We start from the raw sequence: 27,312 nt of genomic DNA, 5'->3' as shown, positions 1-27,312 counted from the left end.
ACATGCTGGACACAAAACTGTACTACCTCAACTAGAAAACCAGTTCACATACAGTATTCAAAGTGTTTTATTTCTGGTTTACAAAGCAAGAGATGACTTGGAAATGTTTGCAAATGTTCTAATGCAAAGGCAACTCTCAGGCATCTTCACTTCCATCACGGATCCTGTCAAATAAAGAAAATGGGTGAAAATCACAACTATACAAAACAGAGCAAAAGTTTTAACATGTTCCCAATGAAATCTTCTCAGCATAATGCTGCAGAAGCCCACTGGGATGTTTTTTTTTTTATTTCTGGTCAAGTCCACAGCAAGTCAGGAACGGAACTACCTGAAAGCCTTGGTATATGACCAATACACAAATTTAAGTTAGAAAAAGTCATGACTTACTTTTTTGTTTATGCTTCTCAAACAGGCAAATACCTGTCAGAAAAAATATACATATTATGGATTGTACTATGGCACAGTACTGGATTAAGATTGAGGACCCGTTTGTTTCATTCATTCCAGGACCCCAAACACATAAGTGAGGAGCCCAACGATGACTTGCTCTCGCACATACTTTTTAACATGCCTGCTGATGAAGCAGCAGGATGCAGACACCAAACAGTGCTGATACAAGAAATGTTCAAGCCTTTAAAATGCCACGTCATTTTGACAACCATAAAGTGGTTTAAAAACACATGTCAAGTCTTTATTGCCAAACTAATAACTGTAAACACAAACCGTGGCACTTGATGCAAGTTCAGGAGTCGTCTCATCAATGAGGTCCTAAAACAAGATGAGTGGAATGAGCCGCAGGATCCAGTTTCTTTTTTTTTTTTTTCCAAATGGTTGACTCTAGGAATGTTGTTCTGCAGTTTCACCCCACAGTGCTCATGGCAAAGAACAGTGTGGGTAAAGCTGAACTACAATTGCTCTTTGAGGCATTTCCAACAACGCAGGCCTACGAGTTCAAGAGGCCAGGTCGGGATAGACCTCATGTTTGGACCATTCAAGACTTGCATTTTATTCACCTTGCTGTGAAAAGCTCTGCAGGGCAGGTTCAGCTTGGCTTCAGCGCCACCTAGAGGAGGAATGTTGAAAGGCCATTTAGATCATCTGAACAAGTTACAAACTGTACTTGTGTTCATAAGAGTATTCCATGACAAAATAATGTATCAACAGTCCTACCAGGACTCAGCACACACGCAGTGTAGAGACCAACGATGCCACGTGCTGACTTTTCTCTCGCACTGACTTTTGAACAAACCTGCTGATGGAGCAGCAGGCTGCAGATACCACACAGTGCCGTTTCATTTGTACGCATGCTCAGTAGCGCATTTTCTATATTTACATTATTTTGTGTGTTGCATCAGAGATGAAAGTCAGGGAGGCTTCGCTTTAGAGTAGTCAACTCCTCCTGTAAGAGGCATCAGAAGATGAGTCAACTTTTGATATCAGGTTATTCCACAAGTTAAAAGTCACCACATTACTCAGAAAGGCAATTGTCACTCACAATTCAGAGCAGTTGAACATATTTAGCCAATCATCATACAAGCTGTCTAGTGACCAAAAATACATGCAGGCAACTTACCCACTGGTTAGACGTCCACACCTCTGTCTGTACATGGCACAATGGGAAAGAACTACTTTTAGATACAAAGACATGAAAAGACCAATACATGACAGAATGTCTAGAAAGTGTAACTTCTCATTAGTAACACTGCAGCAGAGGCTTGACTGCAGTGGGTTGCAAGAGAATTAGTTTGTCTTCGCACTGCAGCAGCTTGCCAGCCCACCAAATAGGACCAAAGCGTTTGCTGTGCCAACAAGGCCACTACATAAAGCAGAGCGGTAACTTTGACTTACATTTTTCTTAAAGAGAAACTACTGTAACCTCACATGTCTGGATCTACAGCCAGCAACAAACGTCATCCCATCCTGGAAGGGAAATTCAGAATCATGTTTTGCTTCAACAAACACAGAAACTTCATGTGTAACCATAGAGAATAATAATAATGTATCAGGCCTCATTGACACCATGAGCAACCAGTTGTGCAGAGGTGAAAGCAAAACCTGATGTAATGTGGCCACAACTGACATGGGAAGAACCCACTAAATAGGACCATCCCCAAAAATGTGAAAAACATGTGGCAGTGGCGATAGACTGAATACTTTAATATTGACATTTTAAAAGGTTCAAACAATAAGCAAGTACTGTTTAATTCTAAGTATTTGACCTGTAACAATCTGAAAAACAACGTGAGCCCACTTAAGCTATTCAATACCGTATGTTAACTTACTTCGCTATCAGTCATCTTGGTCACTTAGTTAGCATGAAAATCACACGTGTCCAAAGGCCTTTCGTTCAACTACCTCGGTAATCGCGCAAATAACTAACCAGTAACAACCTCAGTAGCATTAACGTGACAAACGTTAGATGTTTTATAAAGTAAGGGCAAGGTGCGGAAAGTAAATTTACTCGATATCTCTCCCATTCTAGAAACCGCTTACAACACATTGGAATGTAGCTAGCTGGAAGCTAACATCACTGTCGTAAAACGCGCGGAATTTCAAACCAACAAAACAAAAACCGCATAAGTCGTGTTGACGTGACATAAAAGTACTTAAACCGCCGTGCGAAATTTTCGTGTTCATAAAATACTAATTGAGTGCTTTAACTTCGTACCTCAGCTTGAAGGAACTTTGCCGCAACCTCCACGGGTGCTTCGAGTCCAAAGAAGGAACGATTGACGGTGCTGCAAAGGGATTTATACTGTGCGTTGCGACAATTCAAAGTACTTTACGATAATGCACGTTTGGCGTTATCTCAACACTCTAAAGATGTTAGATATTTATTAGTCAAGCCTGAACTCAAACACGCCCCGAGGAATCTTGCTGGTACATACACAGCAGACATCACTGAACAGTAAAGAGGTTTTTGCAATATTATATTCGCCCAAGCCTTTCAATTGGCACGATTGCCATCTCGAAATTCAGCTGGTGAGGTTATCTTTGCCAAACCAAATGCACCAAACTAAAAGAAATGTCAATTATGTTTCCACTGGTCCAATGCACTGATGGCATGCTACGAATACCTGGTTCATCATGAATACCCAGAAAAATCATTAGCCTCTTAGTTATATATATTTTTTTAAACACTAGTGTCATGAGACAACATGGATGGCGTTAACACTGGGGATTGAGTTGTGAGATTATTGCCAGGTCAAATATCTGTGTATCCGATCCAGCATTTTATTTGATATTCAAAAATAATACTTTTTTTTTTTTTTTTTTTTGCAAACCCCTTTAGCGGGAGGGAAAAAGGAGGGCGGGGGGTCTCTGCCAGGTGACAAGAAACACTTGATACCATCCACATAGCGCCCAGCATACAAGCCCACTGCTCCACTTCCAGAATCATAATGACTAGTTAAGCTTTTGTTTAGATTAACCAACAGTTGAGCTAATATCTTTAAATTTAGCTTAAAAGATGTCAGTAAGAGATGGTGAAGGGGCAAAGCTGTCTATAAAACCTTCCTTTCCACACAGAAATCACAAAATCATCATTGGCTGAAGAAAATGCTTTGTTTACACATTCTATTGACATAACTTATTAAACAGCGCCAACGAAAATGCTTCCGAAGACCAAATTCTGAGTGTGCAGAAAACGTAGCATTTGCAGTGCCAGAAACAAACAAAAGATGCCTCATAATTACAAAAATGATTACACATGAAGACCTTGAACTGGTTTTAAAAAGACATCAAATAAACAAACACTCCTTCAAGATTTATAAAAGTCCTTTCATACCGTTTAGTTGAACTACAATGGGCTTCAATGGAAGAGTTGTACAAATTACATGTGGATGAAAAGCACATTCAGTGTTACTAATTGTCTGCTTGTCCAAAGAGTCCTGGACTGCTTATGCTTCATCCAAATGATTCATCCCATTTCTTAAGAACAAGTTAACACTACACAGTATGTGTTCAAGGAGCCGAACAGTTCTTGCAGCAACTCGAGTCCAGTGTCACTCCATACTATTTGGGTCTGCCTGGGCCATGTAGGCATCCAGTTCAGCATCGAGGTGACCTTTGGTCTTTGACATGTAAGCATCCAGCTGGTTATCTAGTTGCTCGCGGGTCACTGATGGTCGGCCAATGCCTCTCCCACGGCCGCGTCTGCCAGCAAAACCGCCACGCCCGCGGAGACCACCGCGTCCTGTCCACAAACAACAATATAGTGAGTGGAAAGAAAGAAAGAAGAAAATACATTTTAGAGAATTTCATCAACGCATGCAGAAACAGAAAGAGTACCTCTGGATATTCCTCCACGGGGTGCTCCTCTCCCCATAGCTCCCCCTCGGCCAGGAATTCCCCCACGCTGCCGTCCACCTCGACGCATTGCCATACGGCCAGCAGGGCCACGGCCTCGCATCGGAAAACCGGGAGCCATTCGCTTTCCTGCATTAAAAAAAAAAAAAAAAAAAAGGTGGGGGAAATGGCACTTTCATGCATTGGGAAGACACCCGATCTGAATATAGGTATAAAACACATTTGGCACCTCTGAGGGAAAGAGCACCTCTCATCATTCCTCCTCTGCCTCTTCCGCGAAGGCCTCTGGTCATCCCACGCATTGCTCCTCTGCCACCGATGGCGCCTCCGCGCATCCCCATGCCAATTGGCCGACCCAACCTGGCTTGGATGTTGCTCTTCCCCAGGCGTTGCTTCAGGCTCTGACAAATTATTTCAAGACAGACTTGATACTTAGGTCAGTCATTGTTCACAGTTGTGCTTCTTTTCCAGACTTTTGTGTCACGCACCTGGAGATGGCAGAAACATCTTTATATTGAACAGACAGATCTCGTTTAGTGCATAAAAACACAACACCCACCATTAGTTTTATATTCCAACTTAGTCTTATGGTGTACAGTACTAGGAAATGTTGGGAGACCTCTGAGGACAACCTTACATTTTTGCCCGTGTTCGCATGCATGTGTCATATCAGCATAATTTGGGGAGGAATAAAGAGACAGGATGTGCATGAAACATGAGTACCTTTGGGAAGAAGCAAGGACCAACCGATCCATAATCATGGTCTACAGTATTTTCCTACAAATCACATACAATTGTGAAGAATAGGTTCAAGACAACCTCACTACAAGTTAGCTTTTCATATCCTATGATCACATTCCCCAACCCTCTCTCCGATACTTCAAGCATTTCAGTCTACAATTGTTCAGAAATGTGCAGCCAGGAAGTGTTTTGACGTGGTATTTGGAACACAATACCATGCAGACCAGTGCTGTCACTATCAAATAATTTTAGAATCAATGACTCAAGCAACTAAATTGGAGCCATTTTAATTTTGCATTCAAATATATTACAAAAAAACATTTTTTGAGACTGATTCCGTCCTCTTTCATCTAGAACTGCTTCAATATAAATAAAGATGACTTAAGACTTGACTTGGGCTGGAACGTGCCACCTCTGCCTCACAACCAGGAAATGGGCATGGGTAACGGTTGCTCCATCTGTTTCTTCTTCAGTACATTAAAGAAGAAAAAAAGCCGTTCCTTCTTCAGGTCTTTCTGGTGCACTGCTGTTGATTATAGCGCCTCCATAATAGCGCAACACTGCAACTTCAGTTAAAATGCGTCCCTGCCAAGCTCAATCAACACAGCTGTGTTGAGCGAGATCAGTGTCTCAGGCTGGAGGTGGCCTCCTCGAAATTTTGTACACAGGAAAAACCCTGACTACAGAAGTCCGTGAATACCGGTAATTACTGTTGATATGTTGCAATCAGAGGATTTGGACAATTAAAAAAATAAAATAAAATGGCTCCAAATAACTAAAAGGCCAAGAAAACTTGCGCCAAATCTAGCCGCACACACCGGGGATGACCCCGGCTGCCGGAACTCAAGTCATGGTATGAACCGCAGCGTACACATTACGTATTATGCATGTTTTAACAGATTGTAAGTAGCAGTATAGATCGTAAAGATACCCAAATTACTGTGAAATTGTTTTATTTAGACACATATCTTAGATAATTCACCGATAAAATTTAATGTCGGAAAACCACGTGCACTTGTTTTCAATCTACAACTATTTTTAACTACCAACATTGAACTTGACAATATATGGCAAGATTTCTAGACAATTTTTGATGTCCGAACGTAAAAGGCATCATGAAGTCAGTGTTAGCCACTAACTTGTGAAGCGAATTTTGACCAACCAGGCACTGTTCATTTCCAACACCACGCTATGCCATAAGAAAGCCCAACGATCCTGGAGGTGCGTACCTGTTTGTGACTCAGAGCAGCTTGCACCGAGGGACGATTCTCCATCTGCTGGGCCAGCCGGCGATTGCGAGCACTGGCCATATGCTGCTGTTGCATGGTGGCCCGAATGCTAACCGCTGTGGGCTGCTTGTTCTTCAGCATGTTAGTGAAGCTTTGGAAGGTGGGAGGGAAAAGAGGAAGTAAAAGACGAGGACAGGGGACACAGAAGAGGAGGAAGCAGGGTTCCACATCAAGTCAATTTCTCAAGTCATGGATGCGGCCACACTTACTGTTGTGGCTCATGTCATTTAGGTTCCATTTCTAGGCACTCTTTTCTCTCTCAAATATATTTTTTTTCAAACCAAGCATAATAAGCACCGTTGACAAGAGTGAGAATAGAGAAAGCTTTGAATTTAAGAATAGAAAGAGAGAAAGTGAGTACAATTGCCACTTACTGGCCTCGAGCTGACTGGCTCGTTGGGTCATCCTGCAGTAGCAGAGGCCATGGACTACGTTTGGCTACTCGGCCTCTTACAGCAAGGACCGTGACAAGGATGACGTGCAGCAGGGGAGGCTGCTCCGTCACGTCCAAGCTAGGACCGAGTACCTGAACTTGTGTAGACAAAGAGAAAAGAGTAACAGAGCAGAAAGAGGAAAGGTGCTTAACTTCAGCTGGTTTGAGAGAGAGTGAAAGAAACTTTTGGGATTTTTATAAAGTGCAACATCCCCACTCCCTTCTATTGTGTATACTTCACGTATACTGTACCGTGTACATAACAGGGAGTGTGAGTGCCATGGAATTTTCAGGACAGTGGTCTGGTCCATCATAGGCCTAGCAAGTATTACCACTTCCCCCTTTGTGCACTGCTCACACATAGCGGTCGGACTGGGCGAGCACCTGCGGTGCCTCGCGATGTTCTTAACTCAGCTTATGCACCCAAAAATATGTACAGGCCCAACGAAGCTAAGTGAGCAGTGCACACACACGGGTAATTCAAAACCGCATCCACTTTGGGCCAGGTCGCCGACAGTGGCCTTCTTCATAGAGCAAAATCCCTCGATTCTGGTGTTAAACTGCCGACAGGGTGCATGGCGCCTCACCGCTCGTTCAGGGACACTTTGGTGGTGCTCTTCAGGACCACTTTTTGAGAAGATGCAGCACTCATATTGATTGTATTCTGTTGCAGGCTCCTGAAAACAATAAAAACAGAAGACGTTCAAGTGGTTGTACAGATAGAAAAAGGCAATAATGAGACTATCATAAAGGATCAATGTGACTGACTTATGCGAATATAAATGAATCACAGATGACATTGCAAGATCTCAGCAAAACTCACAAGCCCCCACAGTTCAACATATTAAAACCATGTCAACCCACCATGCTACCTCATAACTTTTGGGGGCACCAAAAAGTCACTTAACCCAATTCTGCATGGGAAATAATCATATGATCTGCAGCTTGGTTAAGTATGCCATCAACTGATTATTTAAGCAACAATACATCAATATTTCATGACTGAACCCCCGGTACATCTGCGTGGGTCGTCTTGTGGGGCTAAAAACGACTATCGAAGTACAGTACACCATATCACCTGTATTAGTCATTCAACAGTTTGCCGACGTCTTACACAGCCCGAAAACACATGGGCCTAGTAGTACGTAATTTATTTGAGAGGAAAAACATATCCACTGAGCAAAATAAAGTATCAAGTCAACCTAAATAAGCATCATTAATATGTCAAGTCACATAACGTCATTTGGTTGAACAATAATTAAACATTTGACTTACAATGAACGTTGCATTGGTCGAGAAGCGCTAGCTAGCTAAACTTAGCGTCAAGAGCTAGCTTGTTTTAACACCACCAGGTCGAGAGGGTGTTTTTATTTGTCCCTTTAGGTCGAAGAAAAACACTTCTGCGCTTAAAGAATGACGAGTACTAATCGTTTTCTGATATACTTTCGACGACGACAAGAAAACGTGACGAAGCTACGCTGACGAAGCGACTTCTTAAAATGGTGCTGCCTGTGAAGCTGAATATATCCCGAGAAGAAAATGGAGCGGCTTTATGACGTCATTTCCGGTGTGTCTCTGTTCGACAATGAAAATGGCTTCTGCGGTAGTTGTTGACAGTTCCTCTGGTAAAGATGTGATTGCTGAGGGAATGCTCGACCTTTTAAAGCCAGCCATCCAACAATTGGACCTGCATGTACATTCTGTCAGGTAAACGTGCATCGTAATCAACAGCTTGAATTGGCGATAAATAATCGTCATCTGCATCACATTGCTGCTAACTTCTGTCTCGTGACCCATGTCCGGATCTCCACTAGGAAACGGTTAACCTGTGCAATTGTTATGTATTTTTTTTTCAATGTGCATTTATGTTCTAATCTACAGAGAGAGCCAAGTCGAACTAAGGGAACACATAGACAATCTTGCTACAGGTAATTAGCTTTATTTTGATATTACTGAATCCTGAATGAGACTTCCCCGATTCCCATACCCACAAGTTAGTTAGCAGAACAGCATTTTACTATAATGTAACTTGTCCCAGTGTACACCAGGGAAGAGTGTAATATAAATTCATGATTGTACTAATATTTGACTTTGTGTTTGACATGTTTTATTCACAGAATTGTGCAGGATAAATGAACATCAAAAGGTGGCGCTGGATCTGGACCCATATGTAAAGAAACTTCTTAATGCAAGACGAAGAGTTGTACTTGTAAACAACATACTGCAGAATGCTCAGGTTGGTGTTGTATGCTGCAAAATTGATTATTTAATCGCTTGTGTACAAATAGTTCTCTGGAGTGGCCGTTGAATGTGAAATTAAACAACTAAGTAAATCTTTGGTTGTCTGCCAATTTCTGAAAATGTGCCTCAAACCATTTTGTATTTACGGATTTTCCAGCAGTAGTTGGCAGGTGCTGTTTGTGATAGTACAAATAAATATAGAAATGACATACAGATTAAAAAAAAAAAAATGGATACAAAAAAAGTAGTAAAACAACCATTAAAAATAATAATGTCCTGTTTTCAGGAACGTCTAAGAAGACTAAACCACAATGTAGCCAAAGAGACAGCACGGAGAAAGACCATGTTGGAGGCCTCAGGAGTGTTCACCTCACGCACTCCCACGAAGCCCTGAGCATCCACGCCCTCTGCACAGCAACGACACGTTGTCCCAATCTATTGACATTTACGAGCTTACGCCAAAATGGCGCTCAACTCGGTGAAAGGAAGCTCTCCGCGCATTGAAAAGCGTCTGAGTTTGGATCGGTGTCATTTTGGTTTGTGATTTCCGGTCATTCTAATCCCTTGTATGTCAACCTACTTTGACAGTGGCAGAGTTATTTGTGGTTTTCCCTTGCACGCCACAGAAGTGGATGAGAAATAAAACTCTTTGCTTTATTTCAAGAGGTTTCATGTATGCATATCCATGTTCATGAGATTTACTATTTGCATTCAGGCAGTTCAATACAACCATCCGTTTGTTACATTTCTTTTTCAGGCTGTTTGTTTTTTAGTTTTAGTCACTAAGCTTTCAACCGTCATCACTTCATTCAAGCTGTGAATTACTGCAAGTAACAACTGAATACTTTTTAAAGGAAAATACTTTGAATATTAGTCCTTGTCTTGCACCTGATTTCAAAACTTATAAAGCATGATGAGCATTAGTAGTATGTTTTACTTGACTTTTAAATGTTTTTCCCCATCAAAAACGATATTTCAAATCCATTGTGGTAATGTACATTGTCAACATTGTAAAAGTTCTTTATCGAAATACTTCTGGAATTAACTACATTAGTTGTGCAAGTTGGAACTGTTATGGACGCCTCTAGCGAAGCTCAAATAAAACGTTAATGATCATGCAACTCGGAGTTTCTTTCTTTTTTTGAATGAATATTAATAAAAATGCATGCTCTAATCCAGTGGATCTACAACTTTTTACACTAAGTGCCACCCAAAAAATATTTTGTACTCCAAATACCACATCACAGTGTTAGAATATAGTAATGTCGTCGACCTAAACGTTCATGAAAAAAAATAATAGGTAAAGCAACTTTTACATACGCAGCGTGAACAAAGACACTGTGTTTGAATATAGAAATTAAAATTTGTTATTCAATTCAAATAATAAAGAGAGGTTGTACCTGAATAAATTATTAAATAGACATAAAAAAAAACGATTAAATGCACACAAGTTCAATACAACTGAACTGTACTTGAGCAGTGATTCTTACAAGGGCCACTAGAGGGAGCACATTGCTTGCTCAACTCTTTGGAGTCTTTCACAACATGATAACAGGTTTGTTCGAAGACTTTGAGGTTCCTTAATTGAACAATCCATGGCATACAAAATTACAAAATACTCCTACCTGGTTGCAAATGACATTTCCAAATAGAATACTACATACCAATAAAAGTCAAGTCACTCAAGTCACTTGACGGTATACAACTACGCATATATGATGCAGCGCATTCATGACGATTGACCGAAAAGTTCGAGAATGTCGTTAAAAGCATGCGCAAGTGTGGAGTTCAGCTGTAATTCGCGCCCATGTGAACGTATGTTGGGGGAGCGCTAATCTCAGCGGCGCCACCTTAAAGAAAACAGTCTCGCGGGCCTGTCAATCTCGACGAACCAGACAGACCCTGGCTGGCAGCGTCGCAGTGAAAAGCGCGTAGTCATTGGCCGAGAGCGACCGCGCGTATGAGAGCGGGCCCGCTATTGGCTGAGGCATGTCGCGACACTGACGCGCACGACGTCTCCCCTCTATTGTTATTGTGTCGTGCGCGTGAGGAACGGGCAGGATGCACGAGGAGACAGCAAGCCTGATAAAATGATAACGCCAGTGTGAGACACTTAAGCGAAGCGCAGTGTCGCGCATGAGACATTGAAAGCATTTAGCATGCAGCAGTTGATGCAAGTATCGCCGGTGTGACCGACAGCTCATGTAGAGGCGAGTAAACATTCCTAACTAGCTGGTCAACACCACTCAGTACACTTGAACAGCTCAGCGCTCTTTCCCTTCGAGTTCTTCTCTTCTCTCCGTCCGATGTGTAAGTATTATCAATTCAACGTGAACGTTTGTTGCGCCTACATTGCGAACAGATCGATCGAACCTATTTGGAAAGTGGAAGATGGCGATATGAGCTGGATAAATAATTGTTATCCGCATGTTGAGCAAACGCCGCGCTGCTGTCTCAACCTTTCCCGGGTTCATTCCAGGTGATGTGCTCACCGTCTCATTTGAACGCTTCCAATTGGCCGTGTGTTTTATCCGCTAAACTTGAGGCATATAGCGCGAAACGTTACGAAACGGACTGCACATTTTCGCTCATGGATGTACAGTGCAGTGATGTATAGATGTCGTCAACGCCGGTTACGTGTTGGTGACGCGCGCATGTCGACGTTATGGAGTCCAAAAAAAAAAGAAAACGGACATTACACAGATTGGATCAGATAGGTGACAGTCAGTCTCACTTTATGTTGACTGGAAATGATTGGTTGAAGTTTTCATGTGGACAACTGGCTCCTCCAGCTGTCGAGCTCGGGGCCTGTAGGATGAACATCCAGAAGAGTGTATGAGATGGGGAGGGGGGGCGGGGGCAGCAACAATACCTGCGACTGTCTGTCGAGACTGCGACGGAGCCTCAGATATGACATGAAAAGGTGATGCCACGATAGAAATCATTTATGTCCACAAAATACTGAACAGTGGTCACAATATATGAATTGGTTGCCACAAAAGAGGCGTAACATGCAAAAAAAATAACAATATAATTTTCTTGAACAACTTGGACGGATTGCACCGCCAGTAGAAATGTTCATTCTCAATGTCCGAAAACTTTTCTTATTCTATCGATAGCCTACAATGGCAGATTTTCAACATGTATTTGTAGCTCATCCTCAGCCTAAAATAAATTCCACCTGTCCATCGTCTTTAGCCGTATAGAAGGTACGCTTGATTTGTTGACTCAGTTGTCCAGTTCGGAGCCACAACTACTGTACTATTTCAATCGCACATTTGAAGTATTTTGGGGCCACCAATTAGTATTTCATGCACACCTTACATATATATACAATATTTTTTCCCTCTGTCAAGTGTGGGCTTCCATAGACTGCTATGATACGATTGTTATGGTATACAGTACGGATGTCAAAGTTCTTGTCATTGTGTAAGTCTTACCAGTGCCTCGCAACGCAAACCTTTTTTTTTTCACATCATGAGTTTCATACTCACTCTTACGTGTCTGCTAAATTTGAACATGTCATACATTTTCATGCATTTTCGTCTTTCATCCGATTCAACATAAAAATAAACATGTTGCCTTAAATTGAATAAGTAATATAAAACAATGAAATCGGAATAAATATGAAACCTTCCTTTGTTATTTCAAATACATTTACCACAAAAACTGAAGTTCTTTTGAATAAGTTCCCTTTAGGCATTTCGACTTGAACAGCAACAAAGCGCTTTATGAAAATAATATTCAGACCCACTCTAGAAGTTTATCCTTCTTTGAGTCCGTTATCTGAGCATTAATCCGACACTTGAGCTGACATGCGACTTATTGTCTCAACAAACAAGTTGTTGCACACTAATGCCATTGTATTGACATGCTTATGAAATGACTGAGAATAAATTATGAAATGTTTCCCCTGCAATGTGCTCGCATACTCCTCGGCGTACAAGTTCTGTACCTAATGGTTTGGGAAGCACACACATTACATTACATCACATCCATCTTTGGTAATCGAGTTTTAATGGCTCCTCTGTTTTAAGAAGATATTACATACAAATATTGACATAATTGAACTTCCTGTGACTCTTTCAAAGTTCGACTCTGCGACCAATTCACTCGCAAATGCGACCAACTTGATGGTAAAAAAAAAAAAAAAAAGATCATTTCTGTTGTGATTTTTTGGAGATATGGTTTTGACTTTGGTCTGTGAAAGTGCAAGTGAAATGTGAAAATGTGAACACGCAAATAATCTTTCTGTTGATCTGCAGTGCCAATAGAATTTGCATTCTTCTCGTGCATCTTTTAACGATGCTTCTCCGTCCGCTTGTTAACAGGGACTGATTCCGAACTGGGCCATCATGATCCCAGTGAACCTTCTGGTCACTCATTGGCTGAACAACTTAATAGCAGGTAAGCAAGACCACAAGACGCGTTTTGTCGCATTTTCATTGAACAACGTGTTTAAACGTATGTCGAGTTAAATGTGCCTGAAGCTACGTAATCCCTAATTCAACATTTTCAGGAACATATACCTCTAAAGATAAACAAATTGAAGAGTTGTATAAATTACAATTCATCATTTGGTAGAAAATTATGTTATGACCGACGTAAATCCTGTGCAGCGTGTGGTGCAAGTCTGTGCAGAGGCACGTTAGACCCAGTGTTGGTAATTTTGCATCCAAGTGCAGGTCGGTGGATCTGCCAGAGGGAGGGATGCACTAGTGTTAATTTTATCAGCCATTTTTAAATTTAGCCTCAATTTTAGTCCAGTTTCAGTCACGCTTGTTAGTTTTTAAGTAGTTAGTTAACCTCATCTTTTTTTTTATTCAGTCCTTTTTTCGTCGACTATGAATCTAGAATTTTAGTCTTTATTTTAGACAAGAAAACTATTTTATTCGCCTAGTTTTAGTCAACAAAAGCTGTCAACGTTTTAGTCAGGACAATCATTTTATCCCTGTATTTTTTTTATTTTTTTTTTGTCAGCAGGTAATGTTGAACATTCGGATCTAAAACGATTTCACATCAAATGTTCTCTCATCTTTTTGATGAAAAACAACTTCACTAGGGATGTTCGATACCACTTTTTTTCATACACTAAACGATATTTTTAAACAAAAATAATCCGTCTTCTGCAGAGTTTGTTGTAAAGTTGGCTGTCAATTTTGAAGCATTTCCCAACCGGTGATGTTTTGGTGAAGTTTTGGGGTGGGAATCTCTGACATGAAACCGATCCGATATGTATCTCGAAAGACAGGTTGCGATTCGATTGAAAAACGATATCTTTCACAGCAGAACGGTTCGATTAATATCATGATTATGCCAACAGCATTCCCAGTAAAGGCACACACAAACAATCGTCAATAAATGAGATTTGCGATTCTAGGAGGAGTTGCACACACACCGCTGCTATTTCTAAATTGTCACTCATGTCACTTGTTATGTTGTTCATTCATCACTGAAGTTTTATTATCTGTATGCCAATGTTTGATTGCGGTTTGAATTGAGAGCAGATTTTTGCGCCGACAGCGTCCTGCCATAGAACTATGGAAGGCTATGTGGCCTTGTGCAACCCTGAATCGGCTCACTGAAATGTTCACCAAGATAAAGGAAAAGAAGGCTCAGCATTTACTTGGAGGATTTCATGTGACTCACTCACGTGATGGAATCTTGTCAGGGAATATACATTTGCAATTGCAAATCGTCCGGGAGCGAATGTAATCTTCGACATCATTTTTGCCAGCATGGCAAACTTTTTGTTTTTCTGATGCAAGCATGCTCGGAGGTGTCTTAAAGGTGCAGTTGGCGGATGATATGTTTGGGGTCCTTCCTATCAGTCTGCCATTTGTTTGGGTTTGTTCCCGTCTGGCACAATAATAGCTGCCTGCCGCACACGACTGAACCCAAAATGACATTTCACACATATTTGATCTCAATTTGCCGTGTCGACAGCTGACCTGAATTCACGGGATTTTGTTTGTGTTGAATGACGGTTGACTTCATTGTTGTGAAAGCCAACGTCAACATTTTTAGAGGCGCAGTCGAACCGAGACGAACTTCAACAGGAAATCAGTCAGCATCTTGCCTGAATGTAAAATGCAGCATGTCAACAGTCATATTTCAATAAGCGCTGTTCTGTGTTTGTTCGAGGTGAATCAAGCAGACAGGTCGTTTTAATAAGTATCACCTCAAATAAATAAATAAATACATGCAAAATTCTGACTTGACTCACAAAGTGAAAGTAGCATCTTCATGACCAGCACTAAAATATAGTAACAAAACAGACCCAAGAGTAAGAGGGGAGGGGGGTTATTTGACATGGGAGTTCATATGAAATTCATCATTTTCACTTTGTTTGCCCGTGCCCAAGCGCGACCTCGCAGCAGTTGTAATTTAAAAAAAATGTGTACTTTAATTACATGTTATTTAATGTATAATCTTACAAATTTACATGATATAATGAAATCATTAGATTTCAGAGCATCTCTGTATTAACCTGTCAATGTCACATGACCAAAACGAGCACACAGGTGAGCTGTGATTGGTCATTACCTGAGCACTGAGCAACGACAAGTGGCAAAAGTAAGTATTCATTGTACGTGAAAAATAATGAAACTATCAAATTAATTACAGACAAAATATGGACTTTTTATTACTCTAATGGGGTAATAATTGAAATATCCCTTTAAAGGAAGGGAATGTGCCTTAAATTACACTTTGAGGTCTTTTCATTATTTAAAAAAAAACAAGATAAATAGAACTTTATTTTATCAAAACACTTTTGCAAATTAATAAAGTGATACATTCAACTCAAAATGTCAATCATAGCCGCTTTATTTTTACCTTATTATTTTACACATGGACCATGCATATAATGAGAATATTTCTGCCTCATACTGCACTTAAAGACGTGTTCCTAAATCCTAAAAGGATATATTAGACATTTTTTTAATGGAGAAAAACATTTTACAAAATAAATGAAGACAAAGTATTATTTATCTTTTTTTGCTGCAGATTTGATTTTGTTCATGAGTAAAACAAAAACAACACAGTGACTGTTCACTGCACTTTATTTAATGTTCAAAAACATGTTTACCTGCTTTTCCTGCTGTAAAATTAATCACAATTATGCACTTCTCTTTTTTTATTTAGGTGAAAACTAAGATTTAAGATGGCATATTACCGTTTTAAAAGTTATTGTTTTAAAAATAAGTTTTCAAAAGACACTGTTGGCTTAAATGTGTCTTGATTGTTAAACAACAGTTTACAATTATGTGTTGTTGTCGTAATTTTCCGTAAATTGTCATTTCAGTCGACTAAATTTGCTCTTTATTTTTGTTGACTAAAAACTAAAATACAATTAGGTGACTAAATTATGAGTAAAACTTTTATTTTAGTCAAGACTACAAAAAAAAAAAAAAAAAAAATCAAATTTGTTGTCAAAATGAACATTGTACATAAACGTAACTTTCTGTGAGCAGCTTTGTGGCTTGTCAATATGCATTTTTATCCTATTGCAGTCTGGTCAGTTATTTCAGTAACCATTGTGGGTTTTTCTTTCTTCAGCTGAAGGTTAGCAAGCAATTTGTTTGCGCCGTGTGTACAAAAAAAAGAAAAAAAAGAACACTGCGGAGCACATTGAATTGTCAAGGCTTCACATATTTGGAGATTGAATGGAACAGATTCAAAATGAGTAGTAACATCTGGCCTCACAAATGCTCTCCTCGATGAATAGACGCAATCCGAGAGCCTTCGAAGAAGTTTTTTTTTCCAATTAGAGTCGAAGCTAACGCACATTATGGTCTCTTCCATTCCTCTCCGTAGGCATACGTGTACTTTTGACCGTATTTTGTTTTTGTGCCTCGGCAGCAGCATCATGTCGGCGAACCCGCCGAGTAGCAACGACGCCTGCCTCAGCATCGTCCACAGCCTCATGTGCCATCGGCAGGGCGGCGAGAACGAGGGCTTCGCCAAGCGGGCCATCGAGAGCCTGGTCAAGAAGCTGAAGGAGAAGAAGGACGAGTTGGACTCGCTCATCACCGCCGTCACCACCAACGGCGTCCACCCCAGCAAGTGCGTCACCATTCAGAGGACGCTCGATGGGCGACTGCAGGTCGGTCGGCACAAAGTCGTCAGCTGATGCGCATGCTTTGGATTTTTGGACTACTTTGGAAAACCTCAACTACATTTATTTGTGACATTAACTGTGAAAAATTGCTCTTCTTTTACAAAAAAAAATACAAATACATATATTTTGTGGTTAAAATATGTTCACAAATTAATCCTAAAGAGATACTTGACTTATTTAGCCATTTTTTGGCAGTCAAACATGAATATTTTGCCAAGGGGTGGGCGAGTACCGATACCAGGTATCGGTATCGGGCCGATACCAGCCTTTTTTCAAGCGAGCGATGGCAGAGGGGGAAGACGTTAAGAGTCCTCCTTGCCTGTAAGGGGCGCTAGCTTGCAGCAGTTTTTCACCAAAACTTCACCGCTTTGGAAATACTTCAAAATTATCAATCTTAAACTAAAAGAGCATTTTTGTGTTTTATTTTGAGACTATTGAAGAGTGACTGTGCTGGGGTTTTTTTTGTGTCAAAATTAAAGGAAATATATTTGTTTAAAAATATCCTTTAGTGATTTTTTGTATTTGTCAAAATATAATACTGGTATCGGCAGTTGGTATTGGTATCGGTCTGAAAAAAAGTGGGATCAAACATCCCTAATAAATTTGATATTATCATTATTTTTCCTTTAAAAACACATTTTGCAACTTGCTGTCGACTGAAAATGACATCACGAGGGCTCAGGTAACCAATCACAGTTCTAAACCTCAAACCTAGAAAACAGCTGAGCTGAATGAGTAGTCAAAATGTAAAGCAGAAAAGTGGAAAATATCAAATCTATAAATGAATAACCGTAACAGTATAAATTGTTCCAATTTTAAACCTCCTATCTTTTGTTTTGTAAGCCGAATCAGACTATTTTCCGCATCATCATTATTTGTGTTGACTTCTCAGGTGGCAGGTCGGAAAGGTTTTCCTCACGTGATTTACGCGCGTCTGTGGCGTTGGCCCGACCTCCACAAGAACGAACTCAAGCACGTCAAGTTCTGCCAGTACGCCTTCGACCTGAAGTACGACAACGTGTGCGTCAACCCCTACCATTACGAGAGGGTGGTTTCGCCGGGCATCGGTAGGTTCTTGACACAAACTTGATTTGGGGAAAGACTGACGCATCTTTCATCTTCTTCTGATTTCCCAATTTTGACAGTTGGTCTCAGTCTTCACAATACAGGTACATTCCCGCTTACGCAAATACATTATGAGCCACCATAATACACTGTAAAAATGTACCTTTGTAGCCATCCTGCACTGATACAAATCTGACCTACAGCGCCACCTGGGGGTCTGATCAAAGAAGAATACATCCACGACTGCATCCAAATGGATCTGCCACCCGGCATGCCGCTGTCCGACCACCAGGCAACGTTAAAGATGCCCCCTCCAGACCACTACGGCCAAGCCCTGCCTCCTCCACATCTGTCGTCCGAGCCTCACGGACCCCCGCCGGTCACCAGATACACGCAGCTGCCTCTCTCACCCAAAGGTGAGCCGTCGCCGCGTACTGCCCCCATTTTGACAGAGCCTGAGTAATATTCTTCTACATTTCAATACTTTCTTGATTTGACAGAAGAAGTAAATGAGGGAAATTTATGTCACCATAGACCAGTGCTTCTCAAATGGGGGGGGGGGGGCGTGTTTGACCTCGGGGAACATGCTTTTTTATTTTGATTTTTTTTTACTGTCCTAGAATAAAGTGCAATTGCACCTCCACTACATTAGGGGGCAGTGGCGCTCTCATTATTGTCAGCGTGTGCGCAGGGAGCATTCGCTCGGTGGTGTAGGCGTTTTGTTTGCACTGAGGATGCACGATTTGCACACAGCAAAAAAAAAAATCTGCACAAATTATTTTATTTATTTTTCTTTTGCAGGTTAAAGTGCTTTTTTTTAATATTGTGCTCCTGAGTTAATGTTGGCGATCAGTTTGAATGCATTATTATTTATTGAGTTTATGTAATTTTATTTTTCCCGTACCATATAGTTTGACATGGTCACTCAAAAAAATGTTGATAGTTTAATTAAGGATTTCATTTGATCTTTGAATTTCAGATGCACTTTAAATCTTTTCTATTACAGTTAATAATGCTATTCTTTGTTCTTTTTTTATTCTCTTATACGTTAATAAGGATACTGCAGAGGTGTGATTATAGCAATTTTATAGACAAATGATACTATTTATAGTCGCGTGGGGATGGGGGGGGAAATAGAGAAATAAAACTTTGCAATTAACAGTTGTTGCTCCACAGAGTGAAAAATCACTCAAACCTGAGAAATGCAATGTTTTTGTTTCTTATGGTAGTTCAAAAAAGATGTAGAATGTCATACATTTTGTGTTCGAGTATGAAACTTAGTCACACTTGTGTTTTTGCGTATTCTCCTCGGCAGTGTCAAACTCTGGCTCCATGCTGCCCCTGCAGGCCAGTCATGTGGATGGCCGCCCTCAGACTGCTTCTCCGCAGGTTCAAGTTCTGACACAGGCACCGCGTTCCCCGACTCCAAATCAGCCTCAATCTCAGCAACAAGCGCCGCAAGCGCCGCACCCACAGCAATCCCCGCTACCTCCTCCTCAATCGCACGGACAGAACGGATACGGCGGCGGCAAACATTCTCAGGGCCAGGCTGCCTTCCACAGTCAGTTGTGCATTATGGACATCATGCAAATGGATTTACAGTATACTCACAGGGGATTATCGCTCTCTCTTATTTTTATTTTTTGTCGATCAAAGAAATCCAAATAGCTGAAATCTGCGGTTTTAGCGATATATATATTAAACATATACCTAATCAATTATTATCGTTTGCAAACGGTTGTCATTCGATTGCGCATGTTTTGCGACTAGTTGACTAATCAATAACAATTTTGTACTTACTGCTTTCGTGTAATGCAGCAGTCTGGACAGGCAGCAGCACGGCCTCCTACACTCCAATAGGACCCCTGCAAAATGGGCGTGGTCATCAGCCAACTCCTCTTCACCATCCAAACCAACATTGTGAGATTTGCCTGAAATTCATCCATCCAAACAAAGACACTCACTTTCACACATATGTACTGTAATTAAGCAGCCTCAGTTAACCTAATAAATGTATTTTAGTGATATGAGAGGACCCCCCCCACAAAAAAAGAAAAAAAAAAAAAAAAAAAAAGGATGATTTCTAAAATACGGTAGATATTTTGTCTCAATATCAACTTTGAACTATTAGAAATGTATAACAAGTGACCACAGATTTGACATGTTGTGTAAGTAGGGCCGCTCAATTATGAAGAAAATATTAATCATGATTAATTTGGTAATAATTGAAATCATGATTAGGACAATCTTTTCTTTTTTTTTTGATACAAAACAAAAAAAATATTTAAACATGTAAAAAATATTAAGACAATTTTTTTTGAAACACTATATAATTATGCATGTTCCTTTTGGACCAAACAAGATTTATTAAATTAATTTTAAAATAAAAAAAAAGGTGCAAATATATAAATGTAAACAACTCAAAATTAGTATAAATAATCTTTTATTTTGTTAACGATTATGCTGATTTTGTAATTGTGGAGTGTAATAATTGAAATTCATTTTCATTTATTTCAACCAAGTATGTATAAATTGTAATTGTAACCTACATCTTTCTGTATATTTTACATTGATACGATATAAACAGTGGAACAGTTCCATGGTGCTTTTCACCCAAATGATCTGAAATGTTTATTAACAAATCACATCTCAAGATTTTATTCTGTATTAGCAGAAAAAAAAGTTTCTATTCTCTTTTATTGCAAAAAAAAAGGAAATGTTTTGCACGAATACCACCAGCATAGCTTTAAAACATATTTATCATGGTTTCCTGCTTGTAAAGTTGTTTTTTGTTTGTTTACAGGGTCTCAGCATCACGGTTCAACCTCTTTCCCTCCTTCTGTATCCAATCATCCAGGTTAGAAAAAAGCGCAATACCCTGTTTGCATTGTACAGCATGTAATTGGTTCGGTACGCCCTCTCTATGCGTGCCATCCAGTCCCCCTCCATACATTTAATGTAAATAGTTCACTCATGATTGCATGTTACATATTGTCAATAATGTTCCAAGACAAATCTTTTTTTTCCCCCCCAGAAAACATGAAAAACTGAACGAAATACTAATTTTTAAAAAATATTTATCACTACTTTCATTGAAGTGGTCAAATGGAATCATCTATTTTAGCGTAGGTGGCCAGCATCATGTTTTAAAACTTTTTTGTGTGTCTAATATGACTGGGCCATTAGTTTAAGAAGGCGACAACATGTTATTTTGTGTGGGCAGGACCAGAGTTTTGGTGCTCCATCTCCTATTTTGAAATGGACGTTCAGGTGGGCGAGATGTTTAAGGTGCCCTCCAGCTGCCCTGTTGTGACGGTGGATGGTTATGTGGACCCATCGGGAGGCGACCGCTTCTGTCTCGGCCAGCTGAGTAACGTTCATCGCACAGACGCCAGTGAGAGAGCCCGGTAGGTGCTGCGGACCGGTTGGGTCAGTCCGAGGATTTGTTCCGTGCGCTCCCACTAGCCTAAACGCAGCCGTGTTTTGCCATTTTGCCACTTGCTGTCGAGTGAAGATGACATCACCGTTGTGCAGGTCTCAGAGAACAACCAATCACAGCTCAGCTTCAGAAAACAGGTGAGCCGTGATTGGTCGTTTGCCTGAGCCCTGACCAACTGTGATGTCATCTTCAGTCGACAGCAAGTGGCAAAATGGCCGCCCCCTAAGATGGATACAAATGTAATATTAAACAGAATGTCATGTTTAGACTAGTGAGGTTGCATAAAACATATTATTGTCAAGAAATGTTTAAGGTGCACTGCCATTTTAAAAATCCATGAAGTGTCTATATTATATGATGTAGCTGGTCCCACCATTTTTTTTCCTTTCATTCCTGTCTGTTCCAGGTTGCACATCGGTAAAGGGGTGCAGCTGGAGTGTCGTGGCGAAGGCGACGTGTGGATGCGCTGTATGAGTGACCACGCTGTGTTTGTGCAGAGCTACTATCTTGACAGGGAGGCCGGCCGAGCCCCGGGCGATGCCGTGCACAAGATCTACCCTGGAGCCTACATCAAGGTGAATCTGGATTGGAAAACATACTCGGGCTCCCACAACGCTGCTTCATAGATAGCCTGCTACTGTCATTGTAAGCCTGTGCGTTGACAACATTTTTTAAAAAAAAGATTCTTACTAAATTTACAGTCAAGCTACTCATAAGTTTTATCATCATTCACAAATCTGTTCAAAACAGTGAGGAAAAGAACTTGTTTGCAACATGGCCCTGCTTGATCTCTTATACTCTGCTGCCATCTGCAGGCCGTTTGTGTAATAACTAGCATTTCTTCAACCGTTCTTTGCAGTTGAGAGGCTGCATCAAAGCCTTCTGTATGCTCTAGCTAGCATAAAAACAAAACAAAACATTAAAAAAAACGTATAAATACGCCTTTGGGACACTTAAAACATTTAAAATCGAAGGTATTTATAGGTTTTTGGGAGCAAATGAGTTCATGACTGAATAGAGTTTGTGGCAAGTGCTTGGCTAGCATGTTCGCTTCAAATGAACCTCGCATGAGAGTCGTCTGTCATGTTGAATAATTTGCCCAACACGTTGCAACACAATCTTCGGATCGGAAATCGGGCCAACATTGGCCAAGTGAGCGTGCGTGGCCTTGAATGAATAGCTGCTTGTGTTTGTTAGGTGTTCGACCTACGCCAGTGCCACAGACAAATGCAGCAGCAGGCCGCGACCGCTCAGGCTGCCGCTGCTGCACAGGCCGCGGCAGTGGCAGGAAATATACCCGGGCCAGGCAGTGTTGGAGGCATCGCACCGGCAGTCAGTGAGTATTGGCTAACCTTGGTTTGCTATACGATACGACAATATACATTTGGAGGTCATTTTACATTTTCAAATGGATAAACCCTTAAATATGCACATTCCAATTGCCCGTAATCATAAAAGATGTTTGTTTTGATGTTGAAGAAATAATATCCAAGGGGAAATGTAGTTTTGTCCACATCAATTACTCAATCTAAAATATGTTAAGATGGTGTACCTTGTATTAGGAGTTCATTTGTTCCATAAACAAGCTCGCAACTTCATGTACATGTACAGTGGGGATTCAACGATAAGCGCGATATTGTGATATCTAGTTTTGTTTTGTTTTTTTAGTGCAATTTAATTTTCACTATGGATGTTTTGGCCCTTCTATGTTTCAAATCTACAATAATTGTCAGATGAAGTTGGAACGTAATATGTCTGTGGAGCAAGCCAATATGTGGAGGAACTCAATGTGTGCATGAATTAACAACATAACATAATATATATATATAATATTATAATAATATTAATTACATTATAATAATATAATATAATAGTATAATAATGTTTTTTTGATAAATAGTAAAAAAAAAAAAAAAAAAAAAAAAACATTGAACAGTGTAACTCGTTTTCCCAAAAGAACAAACCTATCACCTCACAATATCCATCAATAATGATGCCCAAAGATTTACATTATAAAAGAAACTTATAGCTGGCATTTTCTCTATGCATAAAAAGCATAATTACATCTGACAGGATTATCTGAGCGATTATCTTCAACAAAAACAAGGCTGTGCTGAAATACAGTACTTGTGATTTTGTTCGCCGTCTCAAACTAAATAATGTACCGCCATTCAGTGGTCGAATGTGGAATTGCAGTGCACCCAATATACTGGACCGTTTCGAAAAAAAAAAACAAGATCTGAAATGGAAGAAAAATAATAAAGGAAGATTTCTTAACCTCCAGGTCTGTCCGCAGCAGCAGGGATCGGCGTGGACGACCTCCGGCGACTGTGCATCTTGCGCCTGAGTTTCGTCAAAGGTTGGGGGCCCGACTATCCCAGGCAGAGCATCAAACACACGCCGTGCTGGGTGGAAGTCCACCTTCACCGTGCTTTGCAGCTGCTGGATGAGGTGTTGCATACCATGCCGTTAGCTGATCCGGGGCCTGCTAACTGAGAATCGTTATGCTGACATTTAATTTTTTGCATTATTTGAACGTGCGCGCACAGATCCAATCCTTTCGATATTTTTTTGCTTTGTACCAAAATAGCTTCTTCAAAGGAATTCCAATGAAAATACAAAAAGGCAAACTCAAATGACCAACAACATTTACTGCTTGTAACAATCAATTTACACTGCTTTCGACTCTGACTCACACAAACGATATATTCCGTATCATCGTACGACATCAGACAACAAATGTCGCGCTCCATTTTTGTACGCTCCACTGAAATGTGAGTCAACATGGTGTTGACCGGCAAAAAAGGACTCTTAAAAAAACAGTTGGGTCAAAAAGAACCCAAGTATTCAATTGAACCCACAGACAACAAATATTCCTCTGTGGGTTATTTATTTCATTGGACTTATTAGCATAAGTAACGGAAAAAAACTGGGTCTCCACATTTAAAAAAATTAAAAAAAATAAAAAACCTCCACATTTCCCTTTTATGCACTTTGAATTTTCTCTCTTTGGGTCGTCTTGGTGCAGTTTGAAAGTACGTACGGTATAAATAGAATCATGCAGGATCGTTGAAACGGACGTCTGAAGACAAACAAGCGTTATTTTTCTCTCGATGTCGTACGAACAACTGAAGTGACTTGTCAATGTGGATAAGGGAAGCAAATGTTTTGTCACCTCCGTGCTTGTAACGTGCTCGTCACCGTTTTAGAGCTTGTTAGTACGCTCTGCTCAAGTATAACGATTTTTGTTTGTTTTCATACCAAAAGACTAAAAAGCCAAAAACAAAGAGCTTTAAAGTGGTGTTGTTGGTCTTCGTAATGAAGCAGTGCTACCCTGTATTTAACCAAATGTTTGGTGTCGATCACCAAAGCTGGAATACCTCATAGCTACACTTCATAACGAGTTGGTTTGCCACCAAAACTGCTCATTTCATCACTGACCGACTTCAAAATTCAGGATGGCTCAATTCAACAACAAAGTTGTCACTGCAACACGATACGTACGAAGTTGATGTCTTTGTGTTCCTTTCGACTGAACTGCAGCATCACAGACGTAGGAAAGAGTACGAATGTGATCAATAACGTTTGGCAAGTGATCGCCAACATCAGAGACGGAAGCCCGAGTGCTTGTCTTAACCAAAAAAATTTGCTTGTAACACCAGTGCCTTTCTAGCTCAACACCATCTCAAACTTTACAGATTTTTACAACCCTGCTATGTTTCCTTCCCTTAAATGGTTCAGACAACATCAATGTTTGAATGTTTTCATACCCAGTAATGACATCATTAAATAGCATATAAAAAAAAAAAGATTTGAACTATTTTTGTTGCGCTGCATCTTCAGCTCATCAGTACAGCACTAATATTAGTTGCTCTTCGTGGAGGATAAGGAATATATGACTGAGCTATATTGTCTCTTTACATGTGATTTGAGCTGCCGACATACAGTTCTCATATTGCAAGACTGCCTGGAAGTTGAAGTAAAAAAATAAAAAAATAAAAATAAAAATTAGCATTATCTACGGCTCTCAACTAAAAAAAAAAAAAACGCAACCACTTTAGAGTTTGGTGGGTTGTTGGCACACCAAAAGATTCAAACATATCGGGAAAAAAATAATTGCAAATATGCGGATCCACAGGTGCAGAACTGTAATTAGAAATATAGTCAATAATTATTGTATATGAGTAAACAATGATATACTGTAAATAATATTTAGTTTTCACAGTCTTGAAGTGGTTCGCAAGATTTGAACGTAGCCCATTTCTGCCTCAAGAAATACTCGCGTGCACGGCAACACGCCAAGGCAGCTACATTGCTAGCATGACTCGTTTATGATGGGGAGTACGGTATTGCAAAAAAATAAAATAAATATTATCGGTTTGATGTTGTACGTTTGGGAACTGTTGCTAACCAGAGTTAAATCATTTGCAAGTGAATGTGAGCAAAAAAATAACGCCTCCTGCCTTGACAGTTATGGATTGGCGCGTTTTGAGCACCGCCGTGATGAGAAATAATAATTCAAAATTTAATTGGAGGCAGAAAATCGGACCAAAAAAGGTTTTGATTTTTACAACAAATTGTTTAAATAATATTCTACTGTACAGTTACGACGAAGTTTTTTTTTTTCACTGTAAAATCTACCTTTGCATTTAGTAAAATAATTTATTAATCAGTTAATTGTCTTACCTGGATATTGACATCATTATGACTAAAGTACAATTTACACATATATTATTCTTATATTTTAGATGACAAAAGCTGCATAAAATTATATATTATAATACCTGAATAACATATTAAATGTACAGTAATGGTTCTATTTTTTATTTTTTTTCAAACGACCAGTTCCACTTGAATCTGAACTTTAAGCTTTACTAACACTATGAGGCCACCATTTTGAAGAAGGAAACACATCAGAGTTGTACTGAACGGCTCCAAGATTGTCTCTTAACACGTCGTCGTGGTTTCTATCAGACGATTTATTATCAGACTAATTCCAAAGCGAAAAAGTGCCACGTGGTTACGTTGTTGCTTGCACTTGGTTCCAAATGGAAATGACGGCACCAATTGATTAACGTTCTTGCAGATGGATTCAAGGAGGTTTGGAGTGTGTTGGGAAAATCAGCTGCTTTTCAAAGATGAGCCCGCGATCATAATATGCATATTTGTGATTTGTGCCTTTTGTTGTCAGCAGTACACGCGCTGGATCGGAACACACTTTGGTTTGTTTGTCTTCTCTTCTTTGACCATTCCTCATTTGGTTTTCACCCAGTTTTGATGACATCTTGTGGTTCCCTCAGGTATCTCAAATCATCAAACTGCTTTATAGATATCAAAATGATTGATTATTGTATCAGAGTAGTGTAATTTATTGCCTTCGTCTTTTGTGAGTGTCAAATATTGTTCCATATAAGCGACAAGTATAAACGTTCCTCATCAGCAAGTGAGCAAATGTTATCTTTTTACTTTTGCCATTGCCATCAGCAATTAACATTAACATCATCATTCTCCTGAATTTTGGGATTTGGGGAACAATTTTGGTGTCATGTTGCAGTTTGCAACTGCTAATAGCAACCTTCAGTGTCAGAATTTTTTATGTGTTCTCCACAATTAAAGGGATTCAGTACAATGTCCATGTTAAGGTTTTTATTTATTTTTGATCAACGCTTACTTT

General features: G+C 40.0%; 3 protein-coding genes and 2 non-coding genes across 8 annotated transcripts; 2 read left to right on the top strand and 3 right to left on the bottom strand.

Moving 5' to 3' along the window:
* Positions 1-49: 49 nt before the first annotated feature.
* On the bottom strand, positions 50-20,018 carry chtopa (chromatin target of PRMT1a). 3 transcript variants are annotated; one of them, XM_077506859.1, is made up of 14 exons: positions 20,000-20,018; positions 7,359-7,448; positions 6,279-6,429; positions 5,032-5,085; positions 4,538-4,709; positions 4,291-4,437; positions 2,669-4,195; positions 1,849-1,920; positions 1,574-1,600; positions 1,334-1,399; positions 1,014-1,063; positions 724-768; positions 388-420; positions 50-164 (listed from the first exon to the last, which is right to left on the bottom strand). In XM_077506859.1, exons 2-7 carry the CDS (start codon positions 7,421-7,423, stop codon positions 4,005-4,007), a joined length of 780 nt encoding a protein of 259 aa, XP_077362985.1. In that variant the 5' UTR covers positions 7,424-7,448; positions 20,000-20,018; the 3' UTR covers positions 50-164; positions 388-420; positions 724-768; positions 1,014-1,063; positions 1,334-1,399; positions 1,574-1,600; positions 1,849-1,920; positions 2,669-4,004. The 3 variants fall into 3 exon arrangements, with proteins under 3 accessions (XP_077362985.1, XP_077362984.1, XP_077362986.1); XM_077506858.1 differs by lacking the exon at positions 20,000-20,018 and adding an exon at positions 8,047-8,341; XM_077506860.1 differs by lacking the exons at positions 5,032-5,085; positions 20,000-20,018 and adding an exon at positions 8,047-8,338.
* LOC144008216 (small nucleolar RNA SNORA18) lies at positions 845-981 on the bottom strand. The gene has a single exon (XR_013280732.1). It is a non-coding gene; the product is annotated as a small nucleolar RNA SNORA18 (small nucleolar RNA).
* Positions 1,151-1,289, bottom strand: LOC144008211 (small nucleolar RNA SNORA8). Its single transcript, XR_013280728.1, has one exon. It is a non-coding gene; the product is annotated as a small nucleolar RNA SNORA8 (small nucleolar RNA).
* On the top strand, positions 8,310-10,133 carry snapin (SNAP associated protein). The gene is made up of 4 exons (XM_077506862.1): positions 8,310-8,478; positions 8,653-8,699; positions 8,889-9,007; positions 9,299-10,133. Exons 1-4 carry the CDS (start codon positions 8,324-8,326, stop codon positions 9,404-9,406), a joined length of 429 nt encoding a protein of 142 aa, XP_077362988.1. The 5' UTR covers positions 8,310-8,323; the 3' UTR covers positions 9,407-10,133.
* Positions 10,962-27,271, top strand: smad10a (SMAD family member 10a). Of its 2 annotated transcripts, none has more exons than XM_077506854.1 (13): positions 10,962-11,322; positions 13,344-13,419; positions 16,879-17,119; positions 18,027-18,201; positions 18,280-18,303; positions 18,403-18,615; positions 19,515-19,760; positions 20,018-20,119; positions 21,003-21,056; positions 21,423-21,606; positions 22,045-22,213; positions 22,836-22,974; positions 23,923-27,271. In XM_077506854.1, exons 1-13 carry the CDS (start codon positions 11,319-11,321, stop codon positions 24,132-24,134), a joined length of 1,839 nt encoding a protein of 612 aa, XP_077362980.1. In that variant the 5' UTR covers positions 10,962-11,318; the 3' UTR covers positions 24,135-27,271. The 2 variants fall into 2 exon arrangements, with proteins under 2 accessions (XP_077362980.1, XP_077362979.1); XM_077506853.1 differs by having other exon boundaries at positions 10,964-11,322; positions 16,876-17,119.
* The last annotated feature ends 41 nt before the right edge of the window (positions 27,272-27,312 follow it).

The sequence above is a fragment of the Festucalex cinctus genome, chromosome 19 (assembly GCF_051991245.1).
Source record: "Festucalex cinctus isolate MCC-2025b chromosome 19, RoL_Fcin_1.0, whole genome shotgun sequence".
Taxonomy (NCBI): Eukaryota; Metazoa; Chordata; class Actinopteri; order Syngnathiformes; family Syngnathidae; genus Festucalex; species Festucalex cinctus.
The sequence above is the reverse complement of the archived record's forward strand: the minus strand, read 5'-3'. Positions and strand labels throughout refer to the sequence as shown.

Coding starts and splice junctions, on each gene's coding strand:
- chtopa (XM_077506858.1), bottom strand. Junction 6,430..7,358: donor AAAGTGTCCCTGAACGAGCG/GTGAGGCGCCAT, acceptor CACCTTCCAAAG/CTTCACTAACATGCTGAAGA. Junction 4,438..4,537: donor AGGTGCTCTTTCCCTCAGAG/GTGCCAAATGTG, acceptor TTTTTAATGCAG/GAAAGCGAATGGCTCCCGGT.
- snapin (XM_077506862.1), top strand. CDS start 8,324: ATGACGTCATTTCCGGTGTGTCTCTGTTCGACAATGAAAATGGCTTCT. Junction 8,479..8,652: donor CTGCATGTACATTCTGTCAG/GTAAACGTGCAT, acceptor TCTAATCTACAG/AGAGAGCCAAGTCGAACTAA. Junction 9,008..9,298: donor ACATACTGCAGAATGCTCAG/GTTGGTGTTGTA, acceptor TCCTGTTTTCAG/GAACGTCTAAGAAGACTAAA.
- smad10a (XM_077506853.1), top strand. Junction 17,120..18,026: donor CGCTCGATGGGCGACTGCAG/GTCGGTCGGCAC, acceptor TTGACTTCTCAG/GTGGCAGGTCGGAAAGGTTT. Junction 19,761..20,017: donor GGGCCAGGCTGCCTTCCACA/GTCAGTTGTGCA, acceptor CGTGTAATGCAG/CAGTCTGGACAGGCAGCAGC.